Source organism: Larus michahellis, chromosome 4 (genome assembly GCF_964199755.1).
Source record: "Larus michahellis chromosome 4, bLarMic1.1, whole genome shotgun sequence".
Lineage (NCBI taxonomy): Eukaryota > Metazoa > Chordata > Aves > Charadriiformes > Laridae > Larus > Larus michahellis.
Genome location: NC_133899.1, coordinates 31,649,694 through 31,672,798, shown reverse-complemented (window position 1 = coordinate 31,672,798; position 23,105 = coordinate 31,649,694). Strand labels below are relative to the sequence as shown.

Sequence of the window (23,105 nt, the reverse complement as noted above, 5' to 3'; positions counted from 1 at the left end):
AGCCTGTAGGAGTAAGGCCTGTGCCCAGCCCAGGGGCCAGTGGCTGGGCCCTCGATGCTGGGTGAGAACCCACCCTGCGGGGGCCGGCATTTCTGCCCCGGCCCTGGTCCAGCCCAGCCTCCCCCCGGCAGCCCACTCACCGCTAGCCCAGGCCGTACTGGGGCAGCGCTGCTGCTGGCGCCTTTTATAGCTGCCCCCCATTGTGACGCATCCCCTGTGGTGTCCCAGGCGACAGAGCGCATCACAGGCCGGCAGCCAGCCCTGCCCTTGGGCACCCCCCACCCCGGCTCAGCGGCAGCGTTTGATGGTCAATGCGACTGTGTTTCGACAAGATTCGATGGCGAGGTGCAATTGGTCATTTACTGCATGGAGGGCAGGGTCAGTCAGAACTGTGAGGGAGAGCCTCCCGTTGAGTCAGGAGGTTCAGAGAGGACCCTCTTGCTTTCCAAACTCCTTCTCAGAGAGGAGTCCAGGGGCAGCTGTATCCAGTCCCAGACCTGGTCAAGGGTTTATGTCAAAAGGACTGTATCTTCCCAATCAATCCTTTGTATCGCTTAGCTGAGATTTCAGAGTTTAGCGTGCTGTTAGTCACTTACCCAGGATCTGTTGTGTCAAGGAATCTCTGCATCTCGAGAAGTAATCTTGAGAGGCGTTGCTACTTAAGGGGAGATGCTGCCGTGCAGGAGAATTACAAAGGCTCTTGGGGGGTTGACTATTTATGGGGGTAAGATGGTTGCCCTGTAGCCCTATTTGCATATTGACCACAGTACCAGCATTGCTTAAGTTGGTCCTTGGCTATTGTGTTTTTATCTGACTCCCCAAAACCACCTTGGAGCCCCAGATGCCACCATCATGACCAGATGCACCCATTGTGACCACCACAGGTGGTTATTGCTTGGGCAGGGTTATGGGCTATAAAGGTCATGATGGTGCCTGGCGGGGACCACACCATCACAGAAGCAGCCCCAAACCCTTAGCAAACATAAAAAGGGGCATTGTGGCCTGTGGATGCTTTACTTGCTCCTTGAGATCCCATCCTGAGTGATGGAATCGGCTGCCTTGGTGCTGGCCTCTGAGCTTGCGATGGTGGGTGTGCTCTCGGTGCCTTCATGACACTGATGGGTGGGTGGTGGTGCATATCCTGGTGGTGGGATGGGGCCTGTCCATAGCAGGACCTCTGTTCCAACTGTGCCACGGCGAGAGGACACTGCTTCCAAGGAGCCATTTCCCAAGGGTGATGTTGGGGGTGCGGGTGGAGATTTCCCAACGAGCAACTCCCTCTTTGGGGGTTGCAGCTTCTCCATGCTTCTCCAGCTTCTCCATGTCCAGCACGTTCTGTTCTGTGGCACCAACTCCCCAAGGAGTGTCTGGGATGGGCAGATGCTTTGCCTTGATCCCGGTGAACACGTGGAAACACCTCAGCGGTTCCTCTCACTTGGTCCCTGCCCAGCCAGAGCTGCCAGGGGGTTTCTTGGCCCTTGTCAAATCACCACCACAGTCATGACAGTGTGAAGGGAAAGCAGTGCAAAAATCATCTTTGCAGCCGCCACGGTCTTCACCAGCTGCTGCGCTGGGGAGACCATTGCGAGGAGCACGCTGCCGCTGTTGGCAGAGGGCTGCTGCGCGGGCATTTCGCTTTCCTTTCTGTGTCGCCCATTCTCCCCTCTTTTTCCCTGCAGTATGAGGTCAGGGGAATGCCATCAGCTCCCAAGAGATCCAGCTTCTCCAACATTGATCCACGATCACAGGAGCCAGCAGCTTTTTCTGTGATCCACAATCACAGAAGCTTGAGCAGCAGCTGTGCAGCCAGGCATTCACCTGTTCAATTTGCCTCCTCCTTCCTGACCCCCTTCCTCTGACTGGGAGGAGAGAGGAGAACACCACCTCTGCTCCTCGTCCTTTGAACATTGCTCCAAGGAACATACAGTCTCTCTGGATGGTTCTAAGTTGCCTCGTCACAGTGTCGTCAGACCCTACATCGTGTAGTAGGAGTGGGTGATAACCTGCAGGGTTCAGGTCTTGGCAGCCTCTCAGTGACGTCCCGAGTGTGAGCTCCTGGTGGGCAGCAAACTTCTCTGGAGAAATTGTCTGGACGGCAAAGAGCTGCTTCAGCGCCTCCCAGTAAGGAATCTCCAATTGCTAATACCTTGCGTGCTTTCCTAGTGGCACAGGTTCTAATGCGGGTGGGTGGCTCAACTCTGCCGGCTTGACTTTTCCTGGATCCTGTCCGTTACTCCCATGCCCTGAATTCCCCAATCCCGGACTATCATGTCTGCATCCTAGCCCCTCTACCACCTCTGTGAAACCCTCCCCTTGCCTGGCACCAGAGAGAAGGAGCTGTAGCCAGACCAAGCCCAGGGTCGTGCAGATCAAGACAGAAGCAGATGGATGGCGACGCCCCAGAATCAGAGCTGCTTTGAAAATTGTAGTATGCGTGTGTTAAGTAGGGATTGGCCACATCATGTTGTACCTGAATGGTAGAGAGAGGTAGAAGAACCTCATGTAAAACCGCATTCAGGGTGCGCCAATTTGAACGGGACACCTCATGCGCATGAATAAAGCGTTACTCTTGAATTTCTGTACTTTGCATCCCAGCCTCTCTCCTGGCTTGGCACAGGCCAGTTGTGAAGGTTTCCAAACCCCTCCCATGGTTGGAAGGGGCCGCGGGGACAGCCAGCACCCCCCAACTGCCTCAGGACCTGCCGACCTGCCAGTCCCTCCCACACACAGCCCAAGGGTGTCAGGGGCACAGAAATGCCCTCAGACACCCCCCAGAGCTATCTTGCAAGCCTGAGATCTCCTGGCGGCAGAGGGAACTGTGCAGAGACCCTTGTGAAGCAGTATGTCAAGGGCTGTGGCAGGCTTTCAGTGGCCGAACCCCGTCTGCAGGACATCTTGCCCCCAACGCGACTGAGTTCCAGCATGAAGCTTCACAGTGACAGCGCAGAGTGCTAGTTCGGGTGGCTCGTTGATCCAAGGCAGCTGTGAAGGTGTCCACTTCTCCAGAAGGCACATCAGCAGTGTACCACGGGCAGTGATGGCTTGGGCAGACACTCAGTGACTCGCTGCACCTCTGGCTACACCCTGGGGCGGTGCTTCTGAGAGGAGCTGGCATTTTGCTCTCAGATTGGGCTCGGAGGAGAAGCTCAGAGCCCGGGGCCAGGAGAGACAGACAGCAGAGCTGGCCCCAACTAGGTCTGCTGTGATAAAAGGCAAGAGTTGGTTTTAAAACAGCACGGCCCTCGCAGAGCCCGGAAAAGCCACGTCCCTTGGGCTGATGGGCACCAGGCACCCGTTGGGCTTCTTTAGCACTCAGACACGGGCAGTTCTTTTGACGTGATAACTATCGAAGATCTTCCAAATCTTCTCCCATAGACCATCCTTGGATTTCCACTAGAGGTGTCCCAAAGACAGGGATGAGTGCAGCTCTCCTGCCGCCATGGCTGCTGCCAGGCCACTGCTTCTCAGAAACGTGGCACGGACTGCGCCAGTGCATGCCTGGAATTGGAGGCATCTCAAAAGCTTTCTTTAACCTTGCTGCACGTGTTAAGTCTCCCGTGTTAAAGTGGTGGGAACCCAAGCTTGAGGTGACGAGAGGGTGTGGAGCATGAGTCTCATGCTGGTACAGGAGCCAGAGCCGCCAGAGCCCCGCTCTGCCGTCGTGGCACTCGTCCCCCGTGCAAAGGGCTCCCCACTCGGCCCGCGTCATTCCCACCTCGCTGGGGTCACCCGAGGGCAATGCTCTGGCGCTCCCAGGGCTTGCTTTGTGTATTGCCCCCAAGGAAGCCACGTCAGGCTCCCTCCCTGCGGAGCCACACAGGCAATGTGCCCAGCTGTGGAGGGTGACAAATTATTCCCATTGCCCCAGTGCAGGAGCACAGGCAGGATGGGGAGCCGTAGCTAGAGAATCAGTGAAACCAGAGCCCACCACATCAGCACTCAGCCCCCTGTGCCCGCATTCCCCAAAAAACTGATGCGCACTCACTCAGAGATGCAGCTTTTGTTCAAACACACTCTTTATTGTCAACTTTGCGCAAAGTAGAGCTCCTAGAAGGAAGGGATGCTCTTCAAAGATGCACGGGCAGTCAAGGGGACACAAACCCAGCTCTGTCCGGGAAGACCTCTTTCAGTCTCCGCAGAAGACCAGTCTTGTGAGCCGACCTTGCACTTCCTCAAAGTCATGCAGTGCCTTGGCGTGGGCAGCTGGATCCTGCAGCAGGCACTGGAAGAGGTTGATTGGCTCAGCCGCTTGGAAGGCTGCAGGCAAGACGATGTCCTCAGGCATGTTCTCATTACCAAAGAAGAAGTGGCGCAGGCGTTTTTCCTCCAAGCAGCCGTGCAGGTACCACATGATATCCTGCAGCCGCATCAGGAATTCCCTCCTTCTCCAGCTTGACGGGGGTATGGTGTTCAGGAGGTGCATCACAACCGTTTTCAAGACATCAGAGGAAAAGCCTGTGCCCACCAGGCTACCAGCGCAGAGCTGCAGGCATTTGAGGTGGGAGGTGTCACGCGGGGCCTGCCTGGCCACATGCCTGAAGAACTTTGCCTCTGCCACATCATAGCTCTCTGCCCAAATTGTGCTTGGGGTGAAGGCGGCTTCTGCAGTCTGGCTGCTCAGGAAGATGTCCGAGTCGCCTCGCTGCACCCCAAACATCATCTCAATGAAGAGGGATCTCCCGGAGGCGTTTGTCAGCTGCAGCTTGCAGGAGCGGCTGGAAGGCAGCACCTTCATAGTGTAGAGACGCGACTGAGGCATCTCCCGCCAGGCTGAGATCACCATGTTCTGAAAACAGCGGGCAATCTTCTCGATATCTAGGTAGGAGCCGGTGCAGAGGATGCCTAGGAAGCTCAAAACCTGATTTCTGCCTAGCCCCTCCTCGGGTTGGTGGAGGAAGCACAGCACATTCTCCATGCCTTGGTCCCTGGTGCAGGTGCACTCCAGCTCCACGCGAACGCAGTTCTTTGCCGGCATCTCCCCCGCAGCGCCCAGCTCCAGGTGGAAGGTGTGCCCCCGGGGGGGCTTCATGGGCACAAGCAGGCGGTAGACAGCATCATGCCCAGCGGGACTCCAACCTTCAAAGGCGCTGCCCACCCCGATGGCTGGCTGCAGCGCCGGGAAGAAACTATTTGACAAGCGTCCTTGTAAGACAGTGAGGAGGTCGCTCGCCAGCTCTTCCACCACCTGTCTCCTGTAGGCCATGCTCTTCACTGACAATCGGATGCGCTTTGCATAATCCCTGACCAGACGCCCCTCTTCATCAGAATCTCCTCCTTCACACGCTTCCTCCTCCAGCTCTGTGCTGCTGCTGGAGCTCTCCTCTTCATGGCTGATCTCTGGCCGTTGGCTCCTTTTCCGGAGCCACCAGCAGAGCCTGAAGAGCAGGACTGGGACTCCAGCAATCGCCCAGAACTGCCACTGCTGCAAGGCAGCAAAGACCAGGGCTTCCCAAAGCTGCTCCACTCGTGCTCCTGCAGCAGCCGAGTCATCTCCAGGCTCAGCTGCTCCACACGCTGCTGCACGCGCTCATGCTTGCCATCATCCTGCTCATCGCCGACCATCGGCAGGAGCTGGAAGATGCTTAGCACAAGCAAGGCGAGGACCCTTATTGCGGCCATAGCCTGTAGGAGTAGGGAGAGAAGGGGTTCAGTGGGGCTGGGAGGGAGGGAGGGAGCTGGCGTCAGGGGGAGTGGGGACGGGAGCCGCAGGGAGCTGGGGGCAGGTAGGGGAGGGGACGAGGCAGCGGGGAGGCAGCAAGGCCTGTGCCCAGCCCAGGGGCCAGTGGCTGGGCCCTCGATGCTGGGTGAGAACCCACCCCGCGGGGGCCGGCATTTCTGCCCCGGCCCTGGTCCAGCCCAGCCTCCCCCCGCCAGCCCACTCACCGCTAGCCCAGGCCGTACTGGGACAGCGCTGCTGCTGCTGCCCTTTATAGCCATCCCCCCAAATTGTGACGCATCCCCTGTGGTGTCCCAGGCGACAGAGTGCATCACAGGCACGGCTGGCAACCAGCCCAGCCCTGCGGTGCCACCTCAGCGCAGCGACTCCCATCTGCCCTGGTGTACTTGTTGACACTGGGCTAGAGGTAATTTTCTTCATAGGAAGTTGCATGGCGCTATATTGTGGTTTTATTATCATCTGTCTGCCAATGGCAGTCTCATAATCATGGAATATCCTGGTTTGGAAGTGACCCACAAGGATCTTTGCAATCCAACCCGTGACTCTAGGCAACCTTAATGATAAGTCATAGAATCATAGAATCATTTAGATTCTGTGTATTTTGGTGGCTCTGGGGACATTTGCCTGTAGAAGATTGTCACTGTTGCTCCTCCCAGTGTGTAGTGGTGCAAAGATAACCCCCATGTCCCCAAGCTTGGGATGACATGGGGGCGAGAGACTTAGCGACTCTCTGCCAGCTTTATTCCAGCAAGTGCTGATTCCTTGTTTCACAGCTTTAATAGACAATTTTATGTGATCACAGGGCCCGCCCCTTCTCCACTGCCTTTGCCTGGTGTTGAACATGTTGTGTCCGCTCAGTTTCAGAGACTGAACCATGGGACGCCATCTCCATGTGGCAATATAGGAGCTACCAAAGGCATGGAGTGGCTTTGTAATGAAAATCTAATGAGATGTCTTCTAAAACACATTGCCTGGAAGGGGCCTGGCTCAGCCCCAGCACGGGTGATGGCCCTTCGGTGCTGCCTGGCACAGGCGTTTGGTGAGCTCTCCACTGCCCAAAGGACAGCGCTGCCAGGGACGGCGTGCTTCCACCCTCTGCATCCTCCATCCTCCTTCTCACGCTAGGGCACACGGCGCCAGCTGGGATGCTCGTATTCCTCTGCGAAAGAAAATAATAAAACCAGAACAAGTTTTAGGGGATGCCCAGTCTGTGTTTATTTTCTTCTATGATGGCTCATACATCTCTAATTTTCACAGATTAATTCTTGCTCCCTGTGGTATTGTTTTTTAAATTCTACAGGGACTTGAAGCTGAAATCATTTACTCTAGAAAGACTGCTTCTTGCTTCAGCTTCCCGACATGGGTTAAAAACATTAAAGTTTATTTTAAACACTTTAGTTTATCAAAGAAATTTTCTCAGCATTCCAGCCTGCTGTCAGCTTTTTCACTGCTATTTGCAATGCATTAGGTGTAGTAAGTGTGTTTCACAATCCCATCTGCTTTCAAAGACCTTTCTAACAAACCCTGCAATGAGGATGTAATGCATTTGATGACGTTGGTCAAAACCGAACACGGGCCCTAAGGTGCAGCATGTGCAAAGGGGTTGATACGCTCAAAGGTTTCGTTATTAAAAAGGGTTTATGTGCCACTGGCTTGCTGAAGCTGGCTGGCCTTGTGTACACCCGGCAGCATTGCTGCTGCCGGATGGGAAGTGAGCTATTTCTTTGGCTCATTTTAAAACCATGAAATATATTTATGCTTTTAAATAAACACTGTAGCCTGGCAAATTTCTGTGCCCGTGAGCTGATGTTTGCAAATACATTATGCCGTTATCTCATCAGCTGAATAAATGCATGTGCAAAGTTGCTCAACTGCAGAACTTGAAAGGGATGATCGGACACTTTTGCAAGTGAGAAGGGTTTGGAGGAGGCAAGGTAGGCCAACAAATTTGCCACAGATGAAACACCTCTGCAGGTAAGTCCCCTAATGAGAGGGCAGTTGGGTTTTTCGTGTGTGGTGTCTTGCCATGTTGCACAAGTGCCCAAGCAGTGCAAAATAAGGTTTAAGCAGCTGATTCAGAGCTGCTGCAGGCTCAGCCCGCTTCCATGGAGTATCAAGCTTTGGACCAGGCTTTGAAATTTTCCCCCACTTCTGAAAATCAGGTCACCTCTTGGGTGCTGGCTGTGGCATTAAAAGTCTAATTTTAGGCTCTTGGCTGCAGCGAGCATCGCTGTAAATTCTCAGCTCGTCTGCCAAGCTTCTGTAGGCTGGAGTGGAAATATGCATCAGGGAGGCTTTACAGTTTGCACTCGATTTGAGAATAAGAAAGCAAGACACAGAAGTATCATCTGGATGGAGCTGCCTCTGAGAGGGCAACCCACGCAATACAGATGATAGAATTATTTTGGTTTTCAGCAGTTTTGGGGCCAAACCTGTGACTTCCCCCCATCTTTCCATCCTCCTCACGACAGCTCCCAGTGGCTGCAGGCTGCCACCACGCTGACCATCCCCTGGAGCTCGTGGAGCGGTCCATGCTCGGTGCCAGCACCAAGAGTTACATGTAGAAACAAACCGAACCAGAGGGTAGATGTGAGCAGCATGACATGCTGGAGGCCCTATTGTCCCATCTGTCACAGAGGCTGCACACTGGGAGGGAGACGGGCACTGCAGAAAACTCGTCTTCTTGTGGGAAGCTGGTGGGAGCAGGAACGAATGGTTGAGGCTTAGAAGAAGGAAGGGACTGCTGCTTGCCACCCTATACCCATGATTTCACATTCATAACTGATACTCTGAGATGACCTCTGGGTTATCTGAGGATGCAGATTAGCTAAGTACTTGTTTGCAAAGGACAGTTCTTTTACAGTGGTGCGAGTTATCTGAGATGCAGGCTATATGCATGAAAATACAATACTTCGAGCTCCTCCTTTCAAAGCACTGTGATGTGATAGTGAGATACATATTATAGGGTCTTAAATCATGTCTACAGCACTGATTACGAATTCGCATAGTCCTGTCTCAGCATGCACCAGGAGCAGGGTCAGACCTGGAAAAGATTCTTTGGGGATGGACTATTTAAGTGCTCCAAATTCCTGTTCGGACTCTGGGAGAGGATATTGCTTAAGTGCTGCCTTCATTTTCCAAGCCTTACAGCTTGGAGAAAGCCTGTTCCACTGGCAGAGAAGCCCCTGCAGATGTTTGGGATATAGCAGTTACATCCAGTCACTGCCACACTCTTTACACAGGATTACAGTCACAGGGCAGGTGGCAGGGTCAAATCCTGCCCCTACCAAAACTACTGGATTGACTTGTGCAGGTCAAGGTTTCACCAGGCACATTCCTGCTCTACCTCACACCCTGTTTCATTGTTCATGAGAACCTAAAATCCAGCTGAAGAGACCAGCCAGGTACCATTCAGAGAAAGGCAGACATTTTGCAGTGTTTGGAGGAATAAGGATGGTTACCATGTCCGTTTGTCCCAGGTCTCTTGTGCCCATTTGCTAGTCAGCATCACAATAACTAACCCCAGCACTAACTTCCCCCCAGCTGTTTGTTCCACATTTTGCAGGGAACATCTGGACCACTTCCACATTTGCTCTCACTGAGGTGCTTTTGCTTCTCCAAGATGAACTTCCAACTGAGCTGCTCATGTGAATCGGTGGGCTGATATTCATAGCAGCTTTTCTTTTAATACTGTATATTTTTAAATGGCAATATTAAACTCAATGGCAGTATTAAACCTAAAGTTCTGGTCCAATATATCATAACCAGGGGTGAGATCCATGGGATGTCTGAGGCAACCATTCTGACCGAGGTTCCAGAGGCACCAGGTAAGGAAGGTGCTGTAGGCAACCAAACCTATCCATGGAGGGAAGTTAAACAACCATCCTGACCCCTCCTGTGTGTACGCCAATACAGACCTATGCACAGGGATTGCTTTCAGCAGATGTGTTTTCCAGGGCATACTTCTAATGGAGAGAAAATCACTTAAATCTGAAGATTGTGACTTAAGGGCAAAACCTCTTCATCTCCCCAAGCCTCTCCGAGAAAACCCTAAATGTATGAGGCCCGATACTGCTAACGAGATGCTCTTTTTAAAATGAGCCTTGCTCAAAGAAGACCTAGTTGGTGTGCTGAAGATGACTTTAGATAGAGGAGTTAATTAGTTTGCAACCCACAGCTGTGAATATCAAACGCTGGGAATAGCTTGTTGTTATACCCACCTCTGCAACTCTACAGAGGAAATAATGGCCACGCATTGAGACCAACAATTACTGGGGTAGCCTCAAGCCAGGGCTGCTGATAAGCAGCAGCATCAGTAGGGTGGTAAGGCAGGCAGACAACATCTCAAGGAGCCGCAGGGCAGGCCCTCACGGGTGGGGGGCAGCCACTGATGGATGATGGAGACACTTTCTTGACCACAAAAAGGTCCTGATGGGAGCTCAGAGACGGGTATGGCTCTGAAGGGAGGGAAAAGCAATTCCCCCTGCACGTTTCCCTCCCTGTGTCCTTTTTCTCATCAGCTCCATGGTCAGAAGTTCTGGAAACCTTGTGAGTGCTCCTTTTCTTCAACAGCAGATCTGGAGTTCGGTGTTGACAGTTCCTTATAGGCTGGACATGTCGCTTCAGGAGCTGTGCCAAAACAATCAAGGCAAAGAAAAGCGATGCTATCTTCCTGTGTAGTGCAAGTAAACATAGACCCTTCTCTGACAACAGTGGAGCTGTATTTATTTGCATCCAACCTGGTTTGGCCCTGAGGCTGCAAATAAAGCCGTATCATTTCTATCAGGACAGCAAGCGGCTGAAAATTTCCCTCTGCTTTTGGAGAGCTCTTGAAGTGGGGATGCCACATATTTCCGAGAAAATTTATGAAACCTGTAAGAATTAAGCCACTGTCCTTTACCATTACAGTGTGGGACACCTGGACTTCTCATGGGGGTGTCAGGAAAAGGATGTAATTTGAGAAATGCAGCCTAATGATCATGGTTGCTAAGGTCATATACATGCCACAGTCGAAGGTGTGTGGACAAGCCTGCACCAGGCTCAGGCTCCCCAGGCTGATGCCGCTGGCCTCGCAGCATCTCTATCCTGGGCTTGGTGGAGCCACCAGCCCCACGGTTGCCCCAGCCTGTGTACCTCCATCCTGCAGGAGCCGCACTTCCACATGAGGAGGAAGGAAAGGCTTTCTTGAGCCACGCTTCCACATGAGGAGGAAGGAAAGGCTTTCTTGATGGTTATTTATGGAGTTAGGAGCCCTTCTGGGGCCCTCTGTGGTGGGGGATGCTTCATTTGTGCTGTGGCACAGGTCCGGCTGCTCCTGGGCACTGCAGGGTGACAATGACAGCACTACGTGCCACCGAGCGCATTTCCTCCAGCCCAGCCTGGGCAGATCTGATCCTTTGGGATCGGGTGTCTTCTTTTGTGATGATTTTCCTCAGTGCCGAAAAGCAGCTATACAAAGAATTCCGTGTAAAAACATCACCTTAGAAAGGTCCCAACGCACAACTTCCTTGGGAAAAACCTTCCCGAAAATGAGCCTTTTAAACACAGCTTGATTTAACCCTGCCCACTCTCAGTGCAGCAGCAAAGCTCCTGTGGACGGCTGTGAGCAAAATTAAGAGCTTTTGGCTCGTGTGCCTATGATTAGACTGAGCAGAAGGCAAAATATTCCGCTATGACAACTTTAGAGTGGAAAGAAATAGGTCTGAGCAGATGCTGATTTGCAGGATAAACAAATCAATTCGATTCAATTTAGTCTCCTCGACTGTTTGAGTCCTTTATTCCTTGATTTAGAGTGTCAAATACAGTGCTCCTGCTGTATGCATGACAAAAAACACATGCCAGGACAGGCACATAAATCTGCAAATAGAAAATATATCCAGTATCCTTGTAGGTCCGCTGTATTTCCCTATCATCCTTCAACCCTCGGGACCTAGGCTTTCACCCAGGGCTGGTGTTTGACAAAGGAAAACTCCATTTTCAAAGCTTTAGCACCTCATAAGTGAAACGATTGCCTTTGATGCTAAAACCTCTCAGGATTACAGCGCTTTGTTAGGTTGTACTAAATAAACAGATTGAGCTTCCTGCTCTCCAAATTTTCAGGTGAAAACAACATCCCTTATAAAAGGTTGGTTGGTGGCATGCTGCTGGGAGGGAGTGGGACTGACCTGCACGCAGAGGACTGGGCACTGAGTCCTTCCCTGCACGTCCCTCCGTTATCACACGGGACGGCACAGTCCTTGAGGCTGGGACTTTCTTTGAAGGACTGGAAAGCTGAAGCCCGTGAAGCGTGTTAATGCAAAGCACTTGGAAGTAAGTTCAGTTGAAAACAGACAAGCAAACAAACAAATAAGGGATCCCTCCTGAAGTCGGATGGTCTTCCTGAAAAGTTGAGCTTGGGTTTAAAGGAATACTTCCTTGAGAGGTCTGTGGCTCCTCTGACTTCCAAGTTCAGACTGAGACATAATTCAGCCTTTTTAATAATTGAAAGGCATTTGAGTCTTCTTAGTCCGAAGGATCAGATAAGCAGCTTTCTGAGTACTAAAACTCAGGCTGGTTTTATAAGGGGCATTAGTGCAATAGTCCTTCCATGCTTAATAGGGTGTTTTGTAGCCTAATAGGAATATTAGTGTACACACAGGCTTAGAGGAATCATCCGATATTTTTATTGTTTGGCATTTACATTTCTTTAAATGCGAATGCCAACCTATTGTAAGCTAAGACAGTATTATGAGCCGAGATGCACTATATCTTGTTTATGTGAATACACTGGCACACTAAACAACAACAGATAAATGCTTTAATTCGGTAAAGAGGAGGCGAGCACGTTCAAAAAGTCAGTGCTCAAACACGGACCCCATGGCAGAGCGCAGATGGCTGGATCACAGAAATGGGTAGAGAGAAAAATGGGATCCCTGCCTTTGTACTGCAATACAGTTCCTGAAGTCCTGGTTCTTTGGTGACCATTTTTTACTTGTTGGGCTTATGTACACAAATGTTGAAAATTACAGAAACTTGAGAAGAACTAATTTGATCTGGAGCCGCTGTGATCTGCACGCAAATGGCTGGCGGATGGGCTGAGCGTTGCATCCGCTTAATGACCTGGAATACCATTGATGCACTCTGTTTCGGATGCTGCTGCGTGGGATCTGACGTCTCCAGGTGGCACAAAGGGACAGGCACACACCCCTGTGCCCCAGAATCACCCGGCTGGCCTGAAACTGGTTAAAGAGAGGGAAATAGTTCCTAACCTGCACAGATGGCTCCTCTTGACTCCTCTGTCTCATACCTACAGCTTGGCCTGGTGTTACGTGGCAGAATGCTTGCTGCTTTGCTGCTAAAACGAGAGGAGCCATGAAATGACCCGAGCCGCATATGACTGTTTTCCTGTAGGCGAGCACTTTGCTTTTGGTTTTGAGCAATGGATAAGATGGACATTTGCAGCTGGAGGACGGCTGGAGCAGTAGGGTGTGTTGCATGGGACACCAGACTACTGCTTCTGTAGCCTCGTGGGCCTTTCCTGAGCACCCAGGGCTTCCCTGTGCCATGGGAGTCTCGGCCAGTGGTGGGTCCTGAGCCCCCCAAAGCGTGCAGAGATGCCCTGCCTGGCTCCAGACTCCCCTCCCAGATCTACCTGCTTCCAAGGGCTCAGCACTGGTTCTCTACTTTTCATGAAAAAAAGAACACACTCAAACCCCCAAAATTCTTATTCCACACAAAAGATCTAAATATATTACCTGAGGAAAAAGAAGTTCATCATTTTTATATCAAGAGTAAGTGCTCCGTATTAATTCTGCACTGTTATATGCATGTTCTGGATGTGCTCTGTGAAGCTGGTGGGGCAAAGCCAGCCCTGCAAAGCTGAACCCCCGCACTCAGCTCCCACCCGCAAGACCCTCTCTGGTCTTCTCCAGAAAAACAGCGCCTTAGAGAACATGTTTTACAGGGAAACAACTCCGCTACACAAAAAAATCAGTAACTTCACTGAACATTAAACTCGTGGCATCGCACGTTTCCGCCTCCTCTCTCTCCCCGCCGGGCAGCCCTGGGTGGGTGCCCGGCTGCAGATGGCAGAAGAAACACCGGGAGACACGTGTCGCTCCGCGAGTAGCAAAGCTCTGGGGCCGTGGCTGTGGGATGCTCGTGTCTTGGCCCCATGGGTTCGCCCTCTCCAATAGCATTGTTAAACCCATCCGGGAGCAACTAACCCACCTGAGAGGCAGAGGTGGCGGGGGGCGGGCAGTAGCCAGAGCCCCCGCACTCGGAGGCAGGCTGCACAAACCCAATTTTCTCTGGAAAAGCAGCTAAAAATAGCCAGGGGAGATGCGCCACAGGCCGCGTGCTCCCGGTGCCAGGTGTGATTTATATTGCGGCAGCGCTGGGACTCGGGCCCAGGCCACGCGCGGTGCCCGGGGGCGAGGGCCAGGGATCGAGTGGGGGGACGTGGAGCTGGCAGCCACGGGCCAGCCACTGCGGCTGGGCTGGGGCCAAAGGCGATGCCCTGCGCTCTGCACCCCCTCGCTCCCAGCCCCTGTCCCCGCTGGGTGCCAGCCTGGCTGCTGTGGGACCCCCGTCCCCCCAGCCCACACCAAGAGCTGCTGGGGACGATCGTTAGGCCTGAGGAGGTAACAAGGAGGATCGAGGTGGTCTCAGTTTCTTTATCCCTTGTAAGAGGGTTTGCGCTATAAGACGATACCTTACTCCAGACCAGCCTCGTCAGGGGGAAATCAACACTAGCTAAGTAAACGCCGATCATCCTGCTTAGAGACTTGAATTAAAAAGCTTTGCCAATCAGCCTTGATTGATAGAAAAAGGACAGGGCATTAGGATCAGTCATGCGGTTGTTGAAGGCAAGACCTTCACCTCAGTTTTTTTTTGCTTCTTTTCATGTTTGCTGACACCTCCCCCATTAATCGAACTAGGAGCAGACCTGTATCATTAACTGCAGAATATTTACACATTGCTTTTGCCAGTGAGAAAAAACCCAAATCTACACACTGGTGTCCATTTAGGAGCTAAATCCTGTGCTAGAGAGAGCTGTCGCTCTGCTGTGATCAATAAACCCGTTAGCCGTCGCTCAGTGCCTTGGCTCTGCGAGAGCCCCTGGAATGAGATCTTATTATTTTGATGTATTGGTGTTATTTTGACTGTGCTCATCTGAGAGTCTGGCATCAGATTGCGTGGGAGAGCAATAAAAGAAAGAAAAAAAAATAGAGGAAGGAAAAAAAAAAATGAACAAAGGCATTAGAGGTAAAGGAAAGCCATTTGAAAAGATGAAGCTGGCAGCATGGCTGGGAAGATGCAGCAGATGAGGACGTTGGGTACGAAGCTGGTACCTGGCTTGTCCGTCTCCCGCGCGTTGCTCCGGCTGCGCTGCTCAGCGTCACACCGCCGCTGCCAACCAGGGCTGCTGCAGGTGGGACGGCCCCCACCCCTGCAACACCAGCTGGCCAGGGATGCAAAGGGTTGAGGCTGCTTTGGGGGGCCAACATGAGACCGTGCAATTTTTGATACACACCCACCATCCGCCTAACTCTGCTCCCTTTTTACAGCGGGAGCCTGTTGCAACCCCCCCTCCCGGCTCTTTAAAGACATTTCATAAATATCTGACAAAAGTATCCAAGGCAGAGGTTGCTCACCACAGCAAATGGGGTTTTCTGAAGCACTTCCATGACTAGGCACAAATCTTGAACATGACCGCGGCTGCTTTGCCAGTTCCTGAGGTGCACTGATGCTGGTCCCCCGACTTCCCTGACCGTGATGGGAAGACGCGGGACAGATCCTGACACCCGTCCCAAAGACCAGGGAGACACATTGCGGATGTCCCCCTCCCTCTCCCCTTGCCCGTGGAAGGTCCCAGCTCTGGGGACTGTGTATAGCCCCCATACGTTTAGGGTTCCCTCGCACTGCTGCAACCCTGCTAACCCGCAGGAGCAGGAGCAGACATGCTGCAAACCCGCCCCGGGGCTCCGTGTGTGATTGATAGCAGCATGGAGCGGTGGGGCTGGCAGAGTGGATTAGCAGCTGATGGATTGCTGTAACTCAAGCCCTCGCATCCCTGCTGCATGGCCAGCTCCGGGGTCAGCAGTTCTCGGGCTGCGGTACGACCCCGGCCGGGCCAGCCAGCTTCAGCTTAAAGTCTGCTGAAGTTGGGAAGCCTTGGAGGGGCAAAACCCAAATTACATCTCTGGGGAGACCCGTGGGGAGTGTCAAAGTCCTTACAAAGTCCCTCACCTTCATATTGAATAGAAAAGAGGAGCTGGAGGTAGCGTGGCATGGGCTTGCAATACCTCTGGTTTTGTTTTCCTGATTTTATTGCAAAAGGAGAACCCCGAAACCCCAGGGGGGGAGCGGGGGGAGCCTGAAGGAGGTTACGAAAGGAGCGGAGCAGGTTATCGGTAGGAGTGCATTCCTGCGGGGCCGGGCAGGCTGGGCAGCCAGGGCCCCTCTCACAAACCCTGGGGAGCTGTTTGCACAGCACCCGCCGTTTGTCCCAAGGACATTTCTTAAATTGTTTCTAGCACTCTCAAGTGCATGATTGTGCCTTGTCCAGTATTTTGGCAATTGCTGCACGAGCAAAAGTGTTACCTGAACACCCCATCCCCACAAACACACAGTGGCGGGCAGGACCTGGAGGCGTGTTTTACTCACCACCCCCTCCGTTGGCCAGGCTCATCAGAAACCCAATTAGTGACTCTGGCCCTGAAACCCGTCCTCATCCCCAGGCTCGCAGGAGCAGCTGCAGCCCTGGAGGGGACCAGCAGGCTGGAACACACCATTCTCCATACCCCCGGTCCTTGCCAGCAGCTCCTGTGAGGCTTTGGAGGTGGCGGCCAGGCTCTGCCACCCACGGGGCACAGCGAGCACCTGGCTCTGCCCGCCAGCACCCACTGAGGACTTTGGAAAGGGCTGAGGACAGGACTGGTGCTGGGACAGACACCCTGAAGCAGCGGGGCAAGGCTCATCACCCGTGTTTCCATTGCACCTGGGGCTGGGTGGGGTGTTGTCCTCCTAGGCTTATTTTCAGGGGCATTAATTAACTGCTCTTTTTCACCAAGGCCCCCTCCACAACTCCAAGGGAACAGGGTTAAATCCAGGCTGTGTGTACCTGGCGATGGATGTGCACTCCGACAGCACCGTTCGGAGGGGTTGGGCTCTCACACGGGTGGCCTTGACCCCAGGAGGTCCCCCCACACACACACGCTGCTCGGGGCTCAGGTGGCACCTGGGCTGTCCCTGGCTCGACAGATGTGCTGAGCCAGGGCTGGCTCCTGGTTGCCACAAGCATGTCGGTGGCGATGACAGCAACGTTTTGCTCTTGTAAAATGATAAAATCACGTTTATCTTACTATCGAATGCTCTACCCATTGCACCCGTACCCCAAACACTGAACCACAGGTGGACACAAGAAGAGCCCAGGGATATTTCTGTTAACGAGGTTGGAGCATGAGGGTAGCCATTAATTGAGGAGACTGACAGTCGTTCCCGCATTGCCCATTCACAGCCCATTTTCATTGTAACCAAGTGTCCAAAAGGGGTTTCTCAGAGCACCGCTGCTTCTGAATGCTTTATTAGAGGCCGAAGCCAGCACAGGATATTGAGTGCTTCGGCAGCAAAGCAGCACAGTGCGCGGCTGGCAGGGTTTAGTACCCATCTGACTGTGTTTGCAATTACGAGAAATGCACTGAAGCCAGTCCTGAGGCAGGCCAGAGAGAGAGCTCTGAGCGCCACAAATCTGGGCCATTTAGCTGCATTACAACTTCTTCTCCTCCCTCGTGATTCATCCAGAGAGCCATTAAAGCCCTTGTAAAAATGCACTCCCAATTAAAGAGTGAGACTGGCTCTGAAGGATTAGACAAATTGACTAGTAACTTTTGCAGTAGCACAGGGTTTGTATGAGCATCCCATTTTTATTCTAATCAAGCAAAATCCTTTGTGAACCGGTGGGAATGCAAACTCCCGCTGGAAACCTGCTCCAAAGTCCACGGCATCCTTCCTTAAATTAAATTTGGATCCAGATTAGGGCTGGGGCTTTCAGAGCTCCACCTTAGTGCTGCCCCCCTGGTTGAGATGTAGCAAAGCAGAGCAAGCAAAATCCTTTTCGCAGAGGCTGAGCCCAAACAGGGGCTAGATTGCAAATCACAGGTACCTGCTGGCCAGGCCACTCAGAGCATCCCTGGGACTGCGGAGACGGTGCCGCGCCGTGTCCCTGTGCAGGCAGCCACCCTGCCCTGCCTGTTGCCCCCACCCACCCGGTGCAGCCACCGAGGCCGAAGCTGCAAATCCATCCTGTGTGCACAGGCCTTATTCTGATCCCTCTGAAGCCGCTACATGCTTGAGGCGGTAGCTCCCAACAGCTTCAAACGAGCGCATTAATCTGCGACAGCCTCCCTTGCCAAAGCGCGCGGGGCGGTGGAGGCGCAGGGAGCACAGCAGGAGCCGCGCAGCCAGACTTTTATGGCCACAAAGGCCAAGTCGCACCTGCTAACGGTTGTGAATAGACTTGCAGACAGCGCCAGGTGTGCCATTTCAACAGATTTCACAACTGGGTGTGCCTTTCATCTATGTATAGAGCGCCGGCGAGGGGGATGAAGCGTGCTCGGCAATTGTCCTAATTTAGCAAAAATCCTATTTGTCCAGTGGGTCGCCCTGCTCGGTCGGCACGTGTATTTCAGGAGCAATTATATCGGTTGCCCTGGGCCTGGCCCCGGCCATGGCCCTGCGGGGAGTCGGGGCACGCCGCTTTTCTCATCGGCGGGGAGGGATGGAAATGAGGGAGCGGGCGAAAAGGCAAGCGGCCGCCTGCCAGGGGAGCCGCGGCCAGCAGCCCCAGGAGCATCCCCCTGTACCGGGGGGACCCTGCGCCCCATCCCTGCTCCGGCCCCCACCTACCCCACGGTGTAATTCAGCTCATTTATTTAAAGTGTCAGCCTCTTAGAGAAGGCATTTTAATTGTATCACTGTTCAGTGCTTAAAACCACGAGATGTGGGAGTAGCCCAGGGCTTGTAGATGCTTTACAAACAGGGTAATAAACAACAATAATGAACGAGGTCCATGTACTTGCAAGGTGCTGGTGATGTCTCCACTGACATCTAATGGCGAGCCTGACAGTGACATTACATTCAAGGTTGTGTCATTCCAGGCTTCGTTAGAAGCCTGAGTCATAATTGCAGTTTCATGATATTATCTCTGTATCCCAAAGCCACATCATAAAGATGAGAGATGCTACGATTTGTTTTTTAAAGGCGGACCACTCGGTCGTACTCAATAAAAGAAAGACGCTGATCTCATGGGGATGGCTGGATGAGATCAGACAAGAGTTTTGCTGGCTGGAGTCAGTATTCATTAGCAGCAAATGGGAACCCTGTTTTATTCTGAACTGTCTGCTCTCCGTGGACATATGTGTGGGGGCACGTCCGAAGGATGTGTCTAAAACACAGACGTGATTCCAAGCTTCCATTAGAAGCACTTTTTTCCTGCCTGGGCTTGGCTGATGTATATCGGATTTGCTCTAATTATGATCTTTGAAATGAGCCCTGACGAGAGAAGTGGCATCTGAATTGCTCTGTTTTTATTTTTATAAAAATGAATCATCACAAAAAGTTCAAGCCCTTTCTCCAGCATTTTCAAACCTTCCTGATTCCTTATAAAGATCCCCACCAAAATTAACAGGGAAAAAAGGGAAAAGGATGAAGATACACTCGTATTTAATATTACAAAGCCAAACACCAGATACAGCATTGCTTTATGCAAAGCTTTCACTAAATTGCATCACTGATATTTCTGTGGAAAGCTGCCAGACTGTGGAAGGAAACCAAAGCAATCCCTTGACCATTTTGTTTCTGTTCGAGAATTACAAATTGCGGGGACGGCCAGGCTGACCATAGGGCCAGGGGGTAGCATCCCTTGGGGTGCAAAGGCTTCAGAGCCACCGCAATCCCCCGGGGTTTTGTAGGTGTCTGCCCCATAGACCCCCTGGGGAGGGAGGGACTGGGAGGTGTGGGCAATGCTGCTCGGCTTCTCACCCGGCCTCCTGGATCACGAAGTGCTGAGGGACTGCCCAGCTCACCCAACTGCCCTCTGTCGTGATTAACTGGGAGAGAAATATCAATCGCATCAATTAGTCTGAAGCCCGTGGCTTGCATTGGCGACGTCGCCTCGGAGCACAGTGGTGCCACACAGCTGTCCCTGTGCCTTCACGAGGGCTGCGGCTTCCCTCCCCACGCACCCCTCCATGCTGCCGCCCCACGCGACCCCTCTGCCCGCGCCGTGACTCCCCGCCCCCAAACCATGCCTGGGAAACCCCTGCTGCTGCTCTGGTGGTGGCAGCTCCTCTGCATCACCCTGCGCGGCCCCAGGGCTGGGCTGTGAAGCAGACAGGCTTCAGGCACCTACAACTCGCCGAGTGATCGGCAACAGCCTTCTGCTGACAAGCGGCAGTAGTTTGGGCTAGATTTTGGCAAGTCTGGCCCTGCCTTTGGTGCTCCCCCAGCACACACGCTCTTCGGGAGGGGTGGTATGTTAGAGGGACAGGCACAGCACCTTGGAGCGGGCAAAATACGCGTGTGTTTCAACCTGTCCAGCTCAAAGACCTGCAGCCAATGCACGAGCGGCTGGCACCAGATGCACAAAGAGATTTTTAGGGCCTTCATCCTCCCCCTCGCTGGGTATGGCCGTGCGCTCTCTCTGGTGGCCCAGCAGCCCTTAGTTCACGGTGGCACAACAGATCCAGCGCTGGCTGACCCGCCTCCTCCAGGGGTGGTCTGATGAGTCCAAACTGAATGCAGGTGCCCAGACTTGAAGGCACTTCCAGACAGATTAATCAGTGAAATGTGTGTTTAGTCTGATGAATCGCACCTTGAACGCTTGTCACCCACACGGGTGGGTCAAAGCCTTGGGCTCTCCCCAAGGTCGTTACTGCAATGTGAGCACACCTTGTGAAGCGCCGACTCCAGGTCCCGGATGTGGCAGGGGAGGGAACGTTCTGACTGGGGGAAAGCTCTCGCCATTGCATTGAGAACCTCATCAGAAGTGGAGTTTTGTCCATTTGTAATTCTGGGGCAAACGGTATAAATACATAAATGCTGCTTTGAAGAGTTTCAAACTCTGACCCCCCCTCCACTACATGAATTTATTTTTCCAAATTACTGCATTATACAGGAAAAAAGGCCTTTGTCATGCATATGAACACACTTACTAGCTTGACACTAAACAGATCAACAAGCTACTGTGTAATAATTTTGATGGAATCAAAGAGATACTGTGGCAACTCCAGCCTGAAATAAAACATTAATTATTATAGATATTGTACTAGTTTGTAAAGGCCTCAGCAGCGATCAGGACACATTGCACCAGACACTGTAAAGGCACAGAGCAGCCTTAAAACACCTTCCAATGTAAATACATCAGACAGACAGAATTTATTTGCTTTTTACGATAACTCAGCCCTTGACTCACCACAGACCAGGCACAGTTCAACGCAAACGTGTCTGAACTTTCACAAAAGGTGTCTGACTCCCAGAGATGAAGGCTGCTCTTTCTCCGGTGGCTTTCCAAGGATCTTTCCTCCCCGTCAGTAGGAGAACCAGCAAGTATCGGTTCTAATAGCATTTTTTTAAAACATTATTTATTTATACACCTATTTCGATATGCAGTGATTTTAAATCAGGCACCGGATACCATCACGTGTCTCTAATGCATTTACTCCAGTTGCTATATGAAAGTTTGCATATTCACAGTACTCGTCTTCTAAACATACTTAGTACCTCAGCAATCCTAGAAGCACACGTAATGCAGTCATGTTAATTAACATTAAGTCTGTGAATAACATAAACCAGCGCACAATTAAATTGCCAGACTTGATTCTCTTTCATTCATGCTCTTAACAGTTTCACAGGACAAATATCCCACATCTAAACTACGCTGATTGAACAAATAATATACATCCTAATCAGACCACTTTATTAAATCAAATCGTGTTGCTCAGTACGTCTGTGCGGGCTGTGCAGGCTTCAATGTAAACTGCCCAAATGATGATTAAATCTCTCAATAAAGCACTTCCGATCATTGGATTTCAAGGAGCGTTATCCGAGGGGTAAGTCCCATTCTTCCCATTTCGGCGATAAGGAAACCGAGACCACAGAACACCTCAGAAAAATCACTTGTATTAGTCACCTCAGACCCAAATTAAAGGAATTTGGCCTCTCAAGTCCCGCTCTAGAGGACAAAGTTTGATCTAATTAATCAAGTATTACCCATAAAACAAACAAAGAAGCATGTGTTCCACTAGAAGCCCCCCATCATTAATCTCTCTATCAATCACCATCGCTGCTGCTCAGCATTATAGAGGGAACAAACAGAAGCACATAATCTTACAGCTGGTGTATTGTCAAAATGACACATTAGCAGAAGGATTTACACATATGTTTGCTTATGAAATAAAGGTCTGCGTGTTTAGAAATGCAAACATTTTCTCTGTACAGGAGCTACACACCACAGAGAAAGCTGCTCCCAGAAAGCTGTGCAGAACTTAGAAACGTAGTTAGGATATCTGTGACTATTAAGGTTTGCTGCATCCCCCCCCCCCCCAAAAAAAAAAAAAAAAAAAAAATCGGAAACTACAGTGAATACACAGCTGCTGGTACGTACAGACCACAGTGACAGGCTGGTGGAGCAGCTGCACCGAGGTCCTGAGCAACTCTTCAAAATAGCGGTAGAGCCATGCCATGAAAAGGAGAACTGGACACATTTACTTAGCCTGCGTGTGGAAATCAACATTTGCCACTCGGAGGTAAATCCTGGCCCCAGTGAAGCCAGTAAGTGTTTTGCTAATGATGGAAATTGAGTGAGGATTTTAATTCAGATTTTACTTCCAAGTTTATTTCAAGAAAGATTTGCTCTGTGAAAAGTTGGAGATGATCGAGGCAGGCAGATTTGCAGTTTTCTGTACCCACAGTCCCAGCAGGAAAACTTTTCTTAAAATCATGGTGCTTTTATTTTTTTGGTAGTTTAGGTGCAATGTTGTTTTGGAACCACATGAAGCTGAAGATGACACCCATCGTCTTCGGGAGAGTCTCATCATAAGCAAACTTCATGGAATCTTCTAAAGGTATTTCGACAACTTCAATCAGCTCTCCTTCTTCCGGCTGGCCACCTCCTTCACCAGTTCTCATTTGGTCTGTTACTTCTGCATAAAATAATGTCTGCCTAGAACCTGTCACACCAACTCCAGACCTGGAAAAAAAACAGAGAGGAAACTTTGTTTTAGATAAAAAGAAGGTAGATAGGAAGTAGGAGTGGAAACCTGGGTCCTTAACTTGTGTCACTAAGCAACATCAAAACGCGTGTCATCACTGTCTATTAATGTCATTTAGAACCTATAAACGCAATTTTGTTAACATTGAAATTGACTGCAACTTTCACGCAGAAATA

General features: G+C 51.6%; 1 protein-coding gene and 1 pseudogene across 5 annotated transcripts in view; both read right to left on the bottom strand.

Annotated features, from left to right (window-relative positions):
- Nucleotides 1-4,126: 4,126 nt before the first annotated feature.
- On the bottom strand, nucleotides 4,127-5,829 carry LOC141743210 (inositol 1,4,5-trisphosphate receptor-interacting protein-like 1; annotated as a pseudogene).
- A 15,993-nt stretch (nucleotides 5,830-21,822) lies between these two features.
- NUDT14 (nudix hydrolase 14) overlaps nucleotides 21,823-23,105 on the bottom strand; it is a 60,603-nt gene continuing 59,320 nt past the window's right edge. For all 5 annotated transcript variants that reach the window (XM_074583789.1, XM_074583790.1, XM_074583788.1 and 2 more), the window contains one exon: nucleotides 21,823-22,907. In XM_074583789.1, coding sequence (XP_074439890.1) covers nucleotides 22,667-22,907 — 241 coding nt within the window. In that variant the 3' untranslated portion in view covers nucleotides 21,823-22,666. The remainder of the gene's footprint in view (nucleotides 22,908-23,105) is intronic.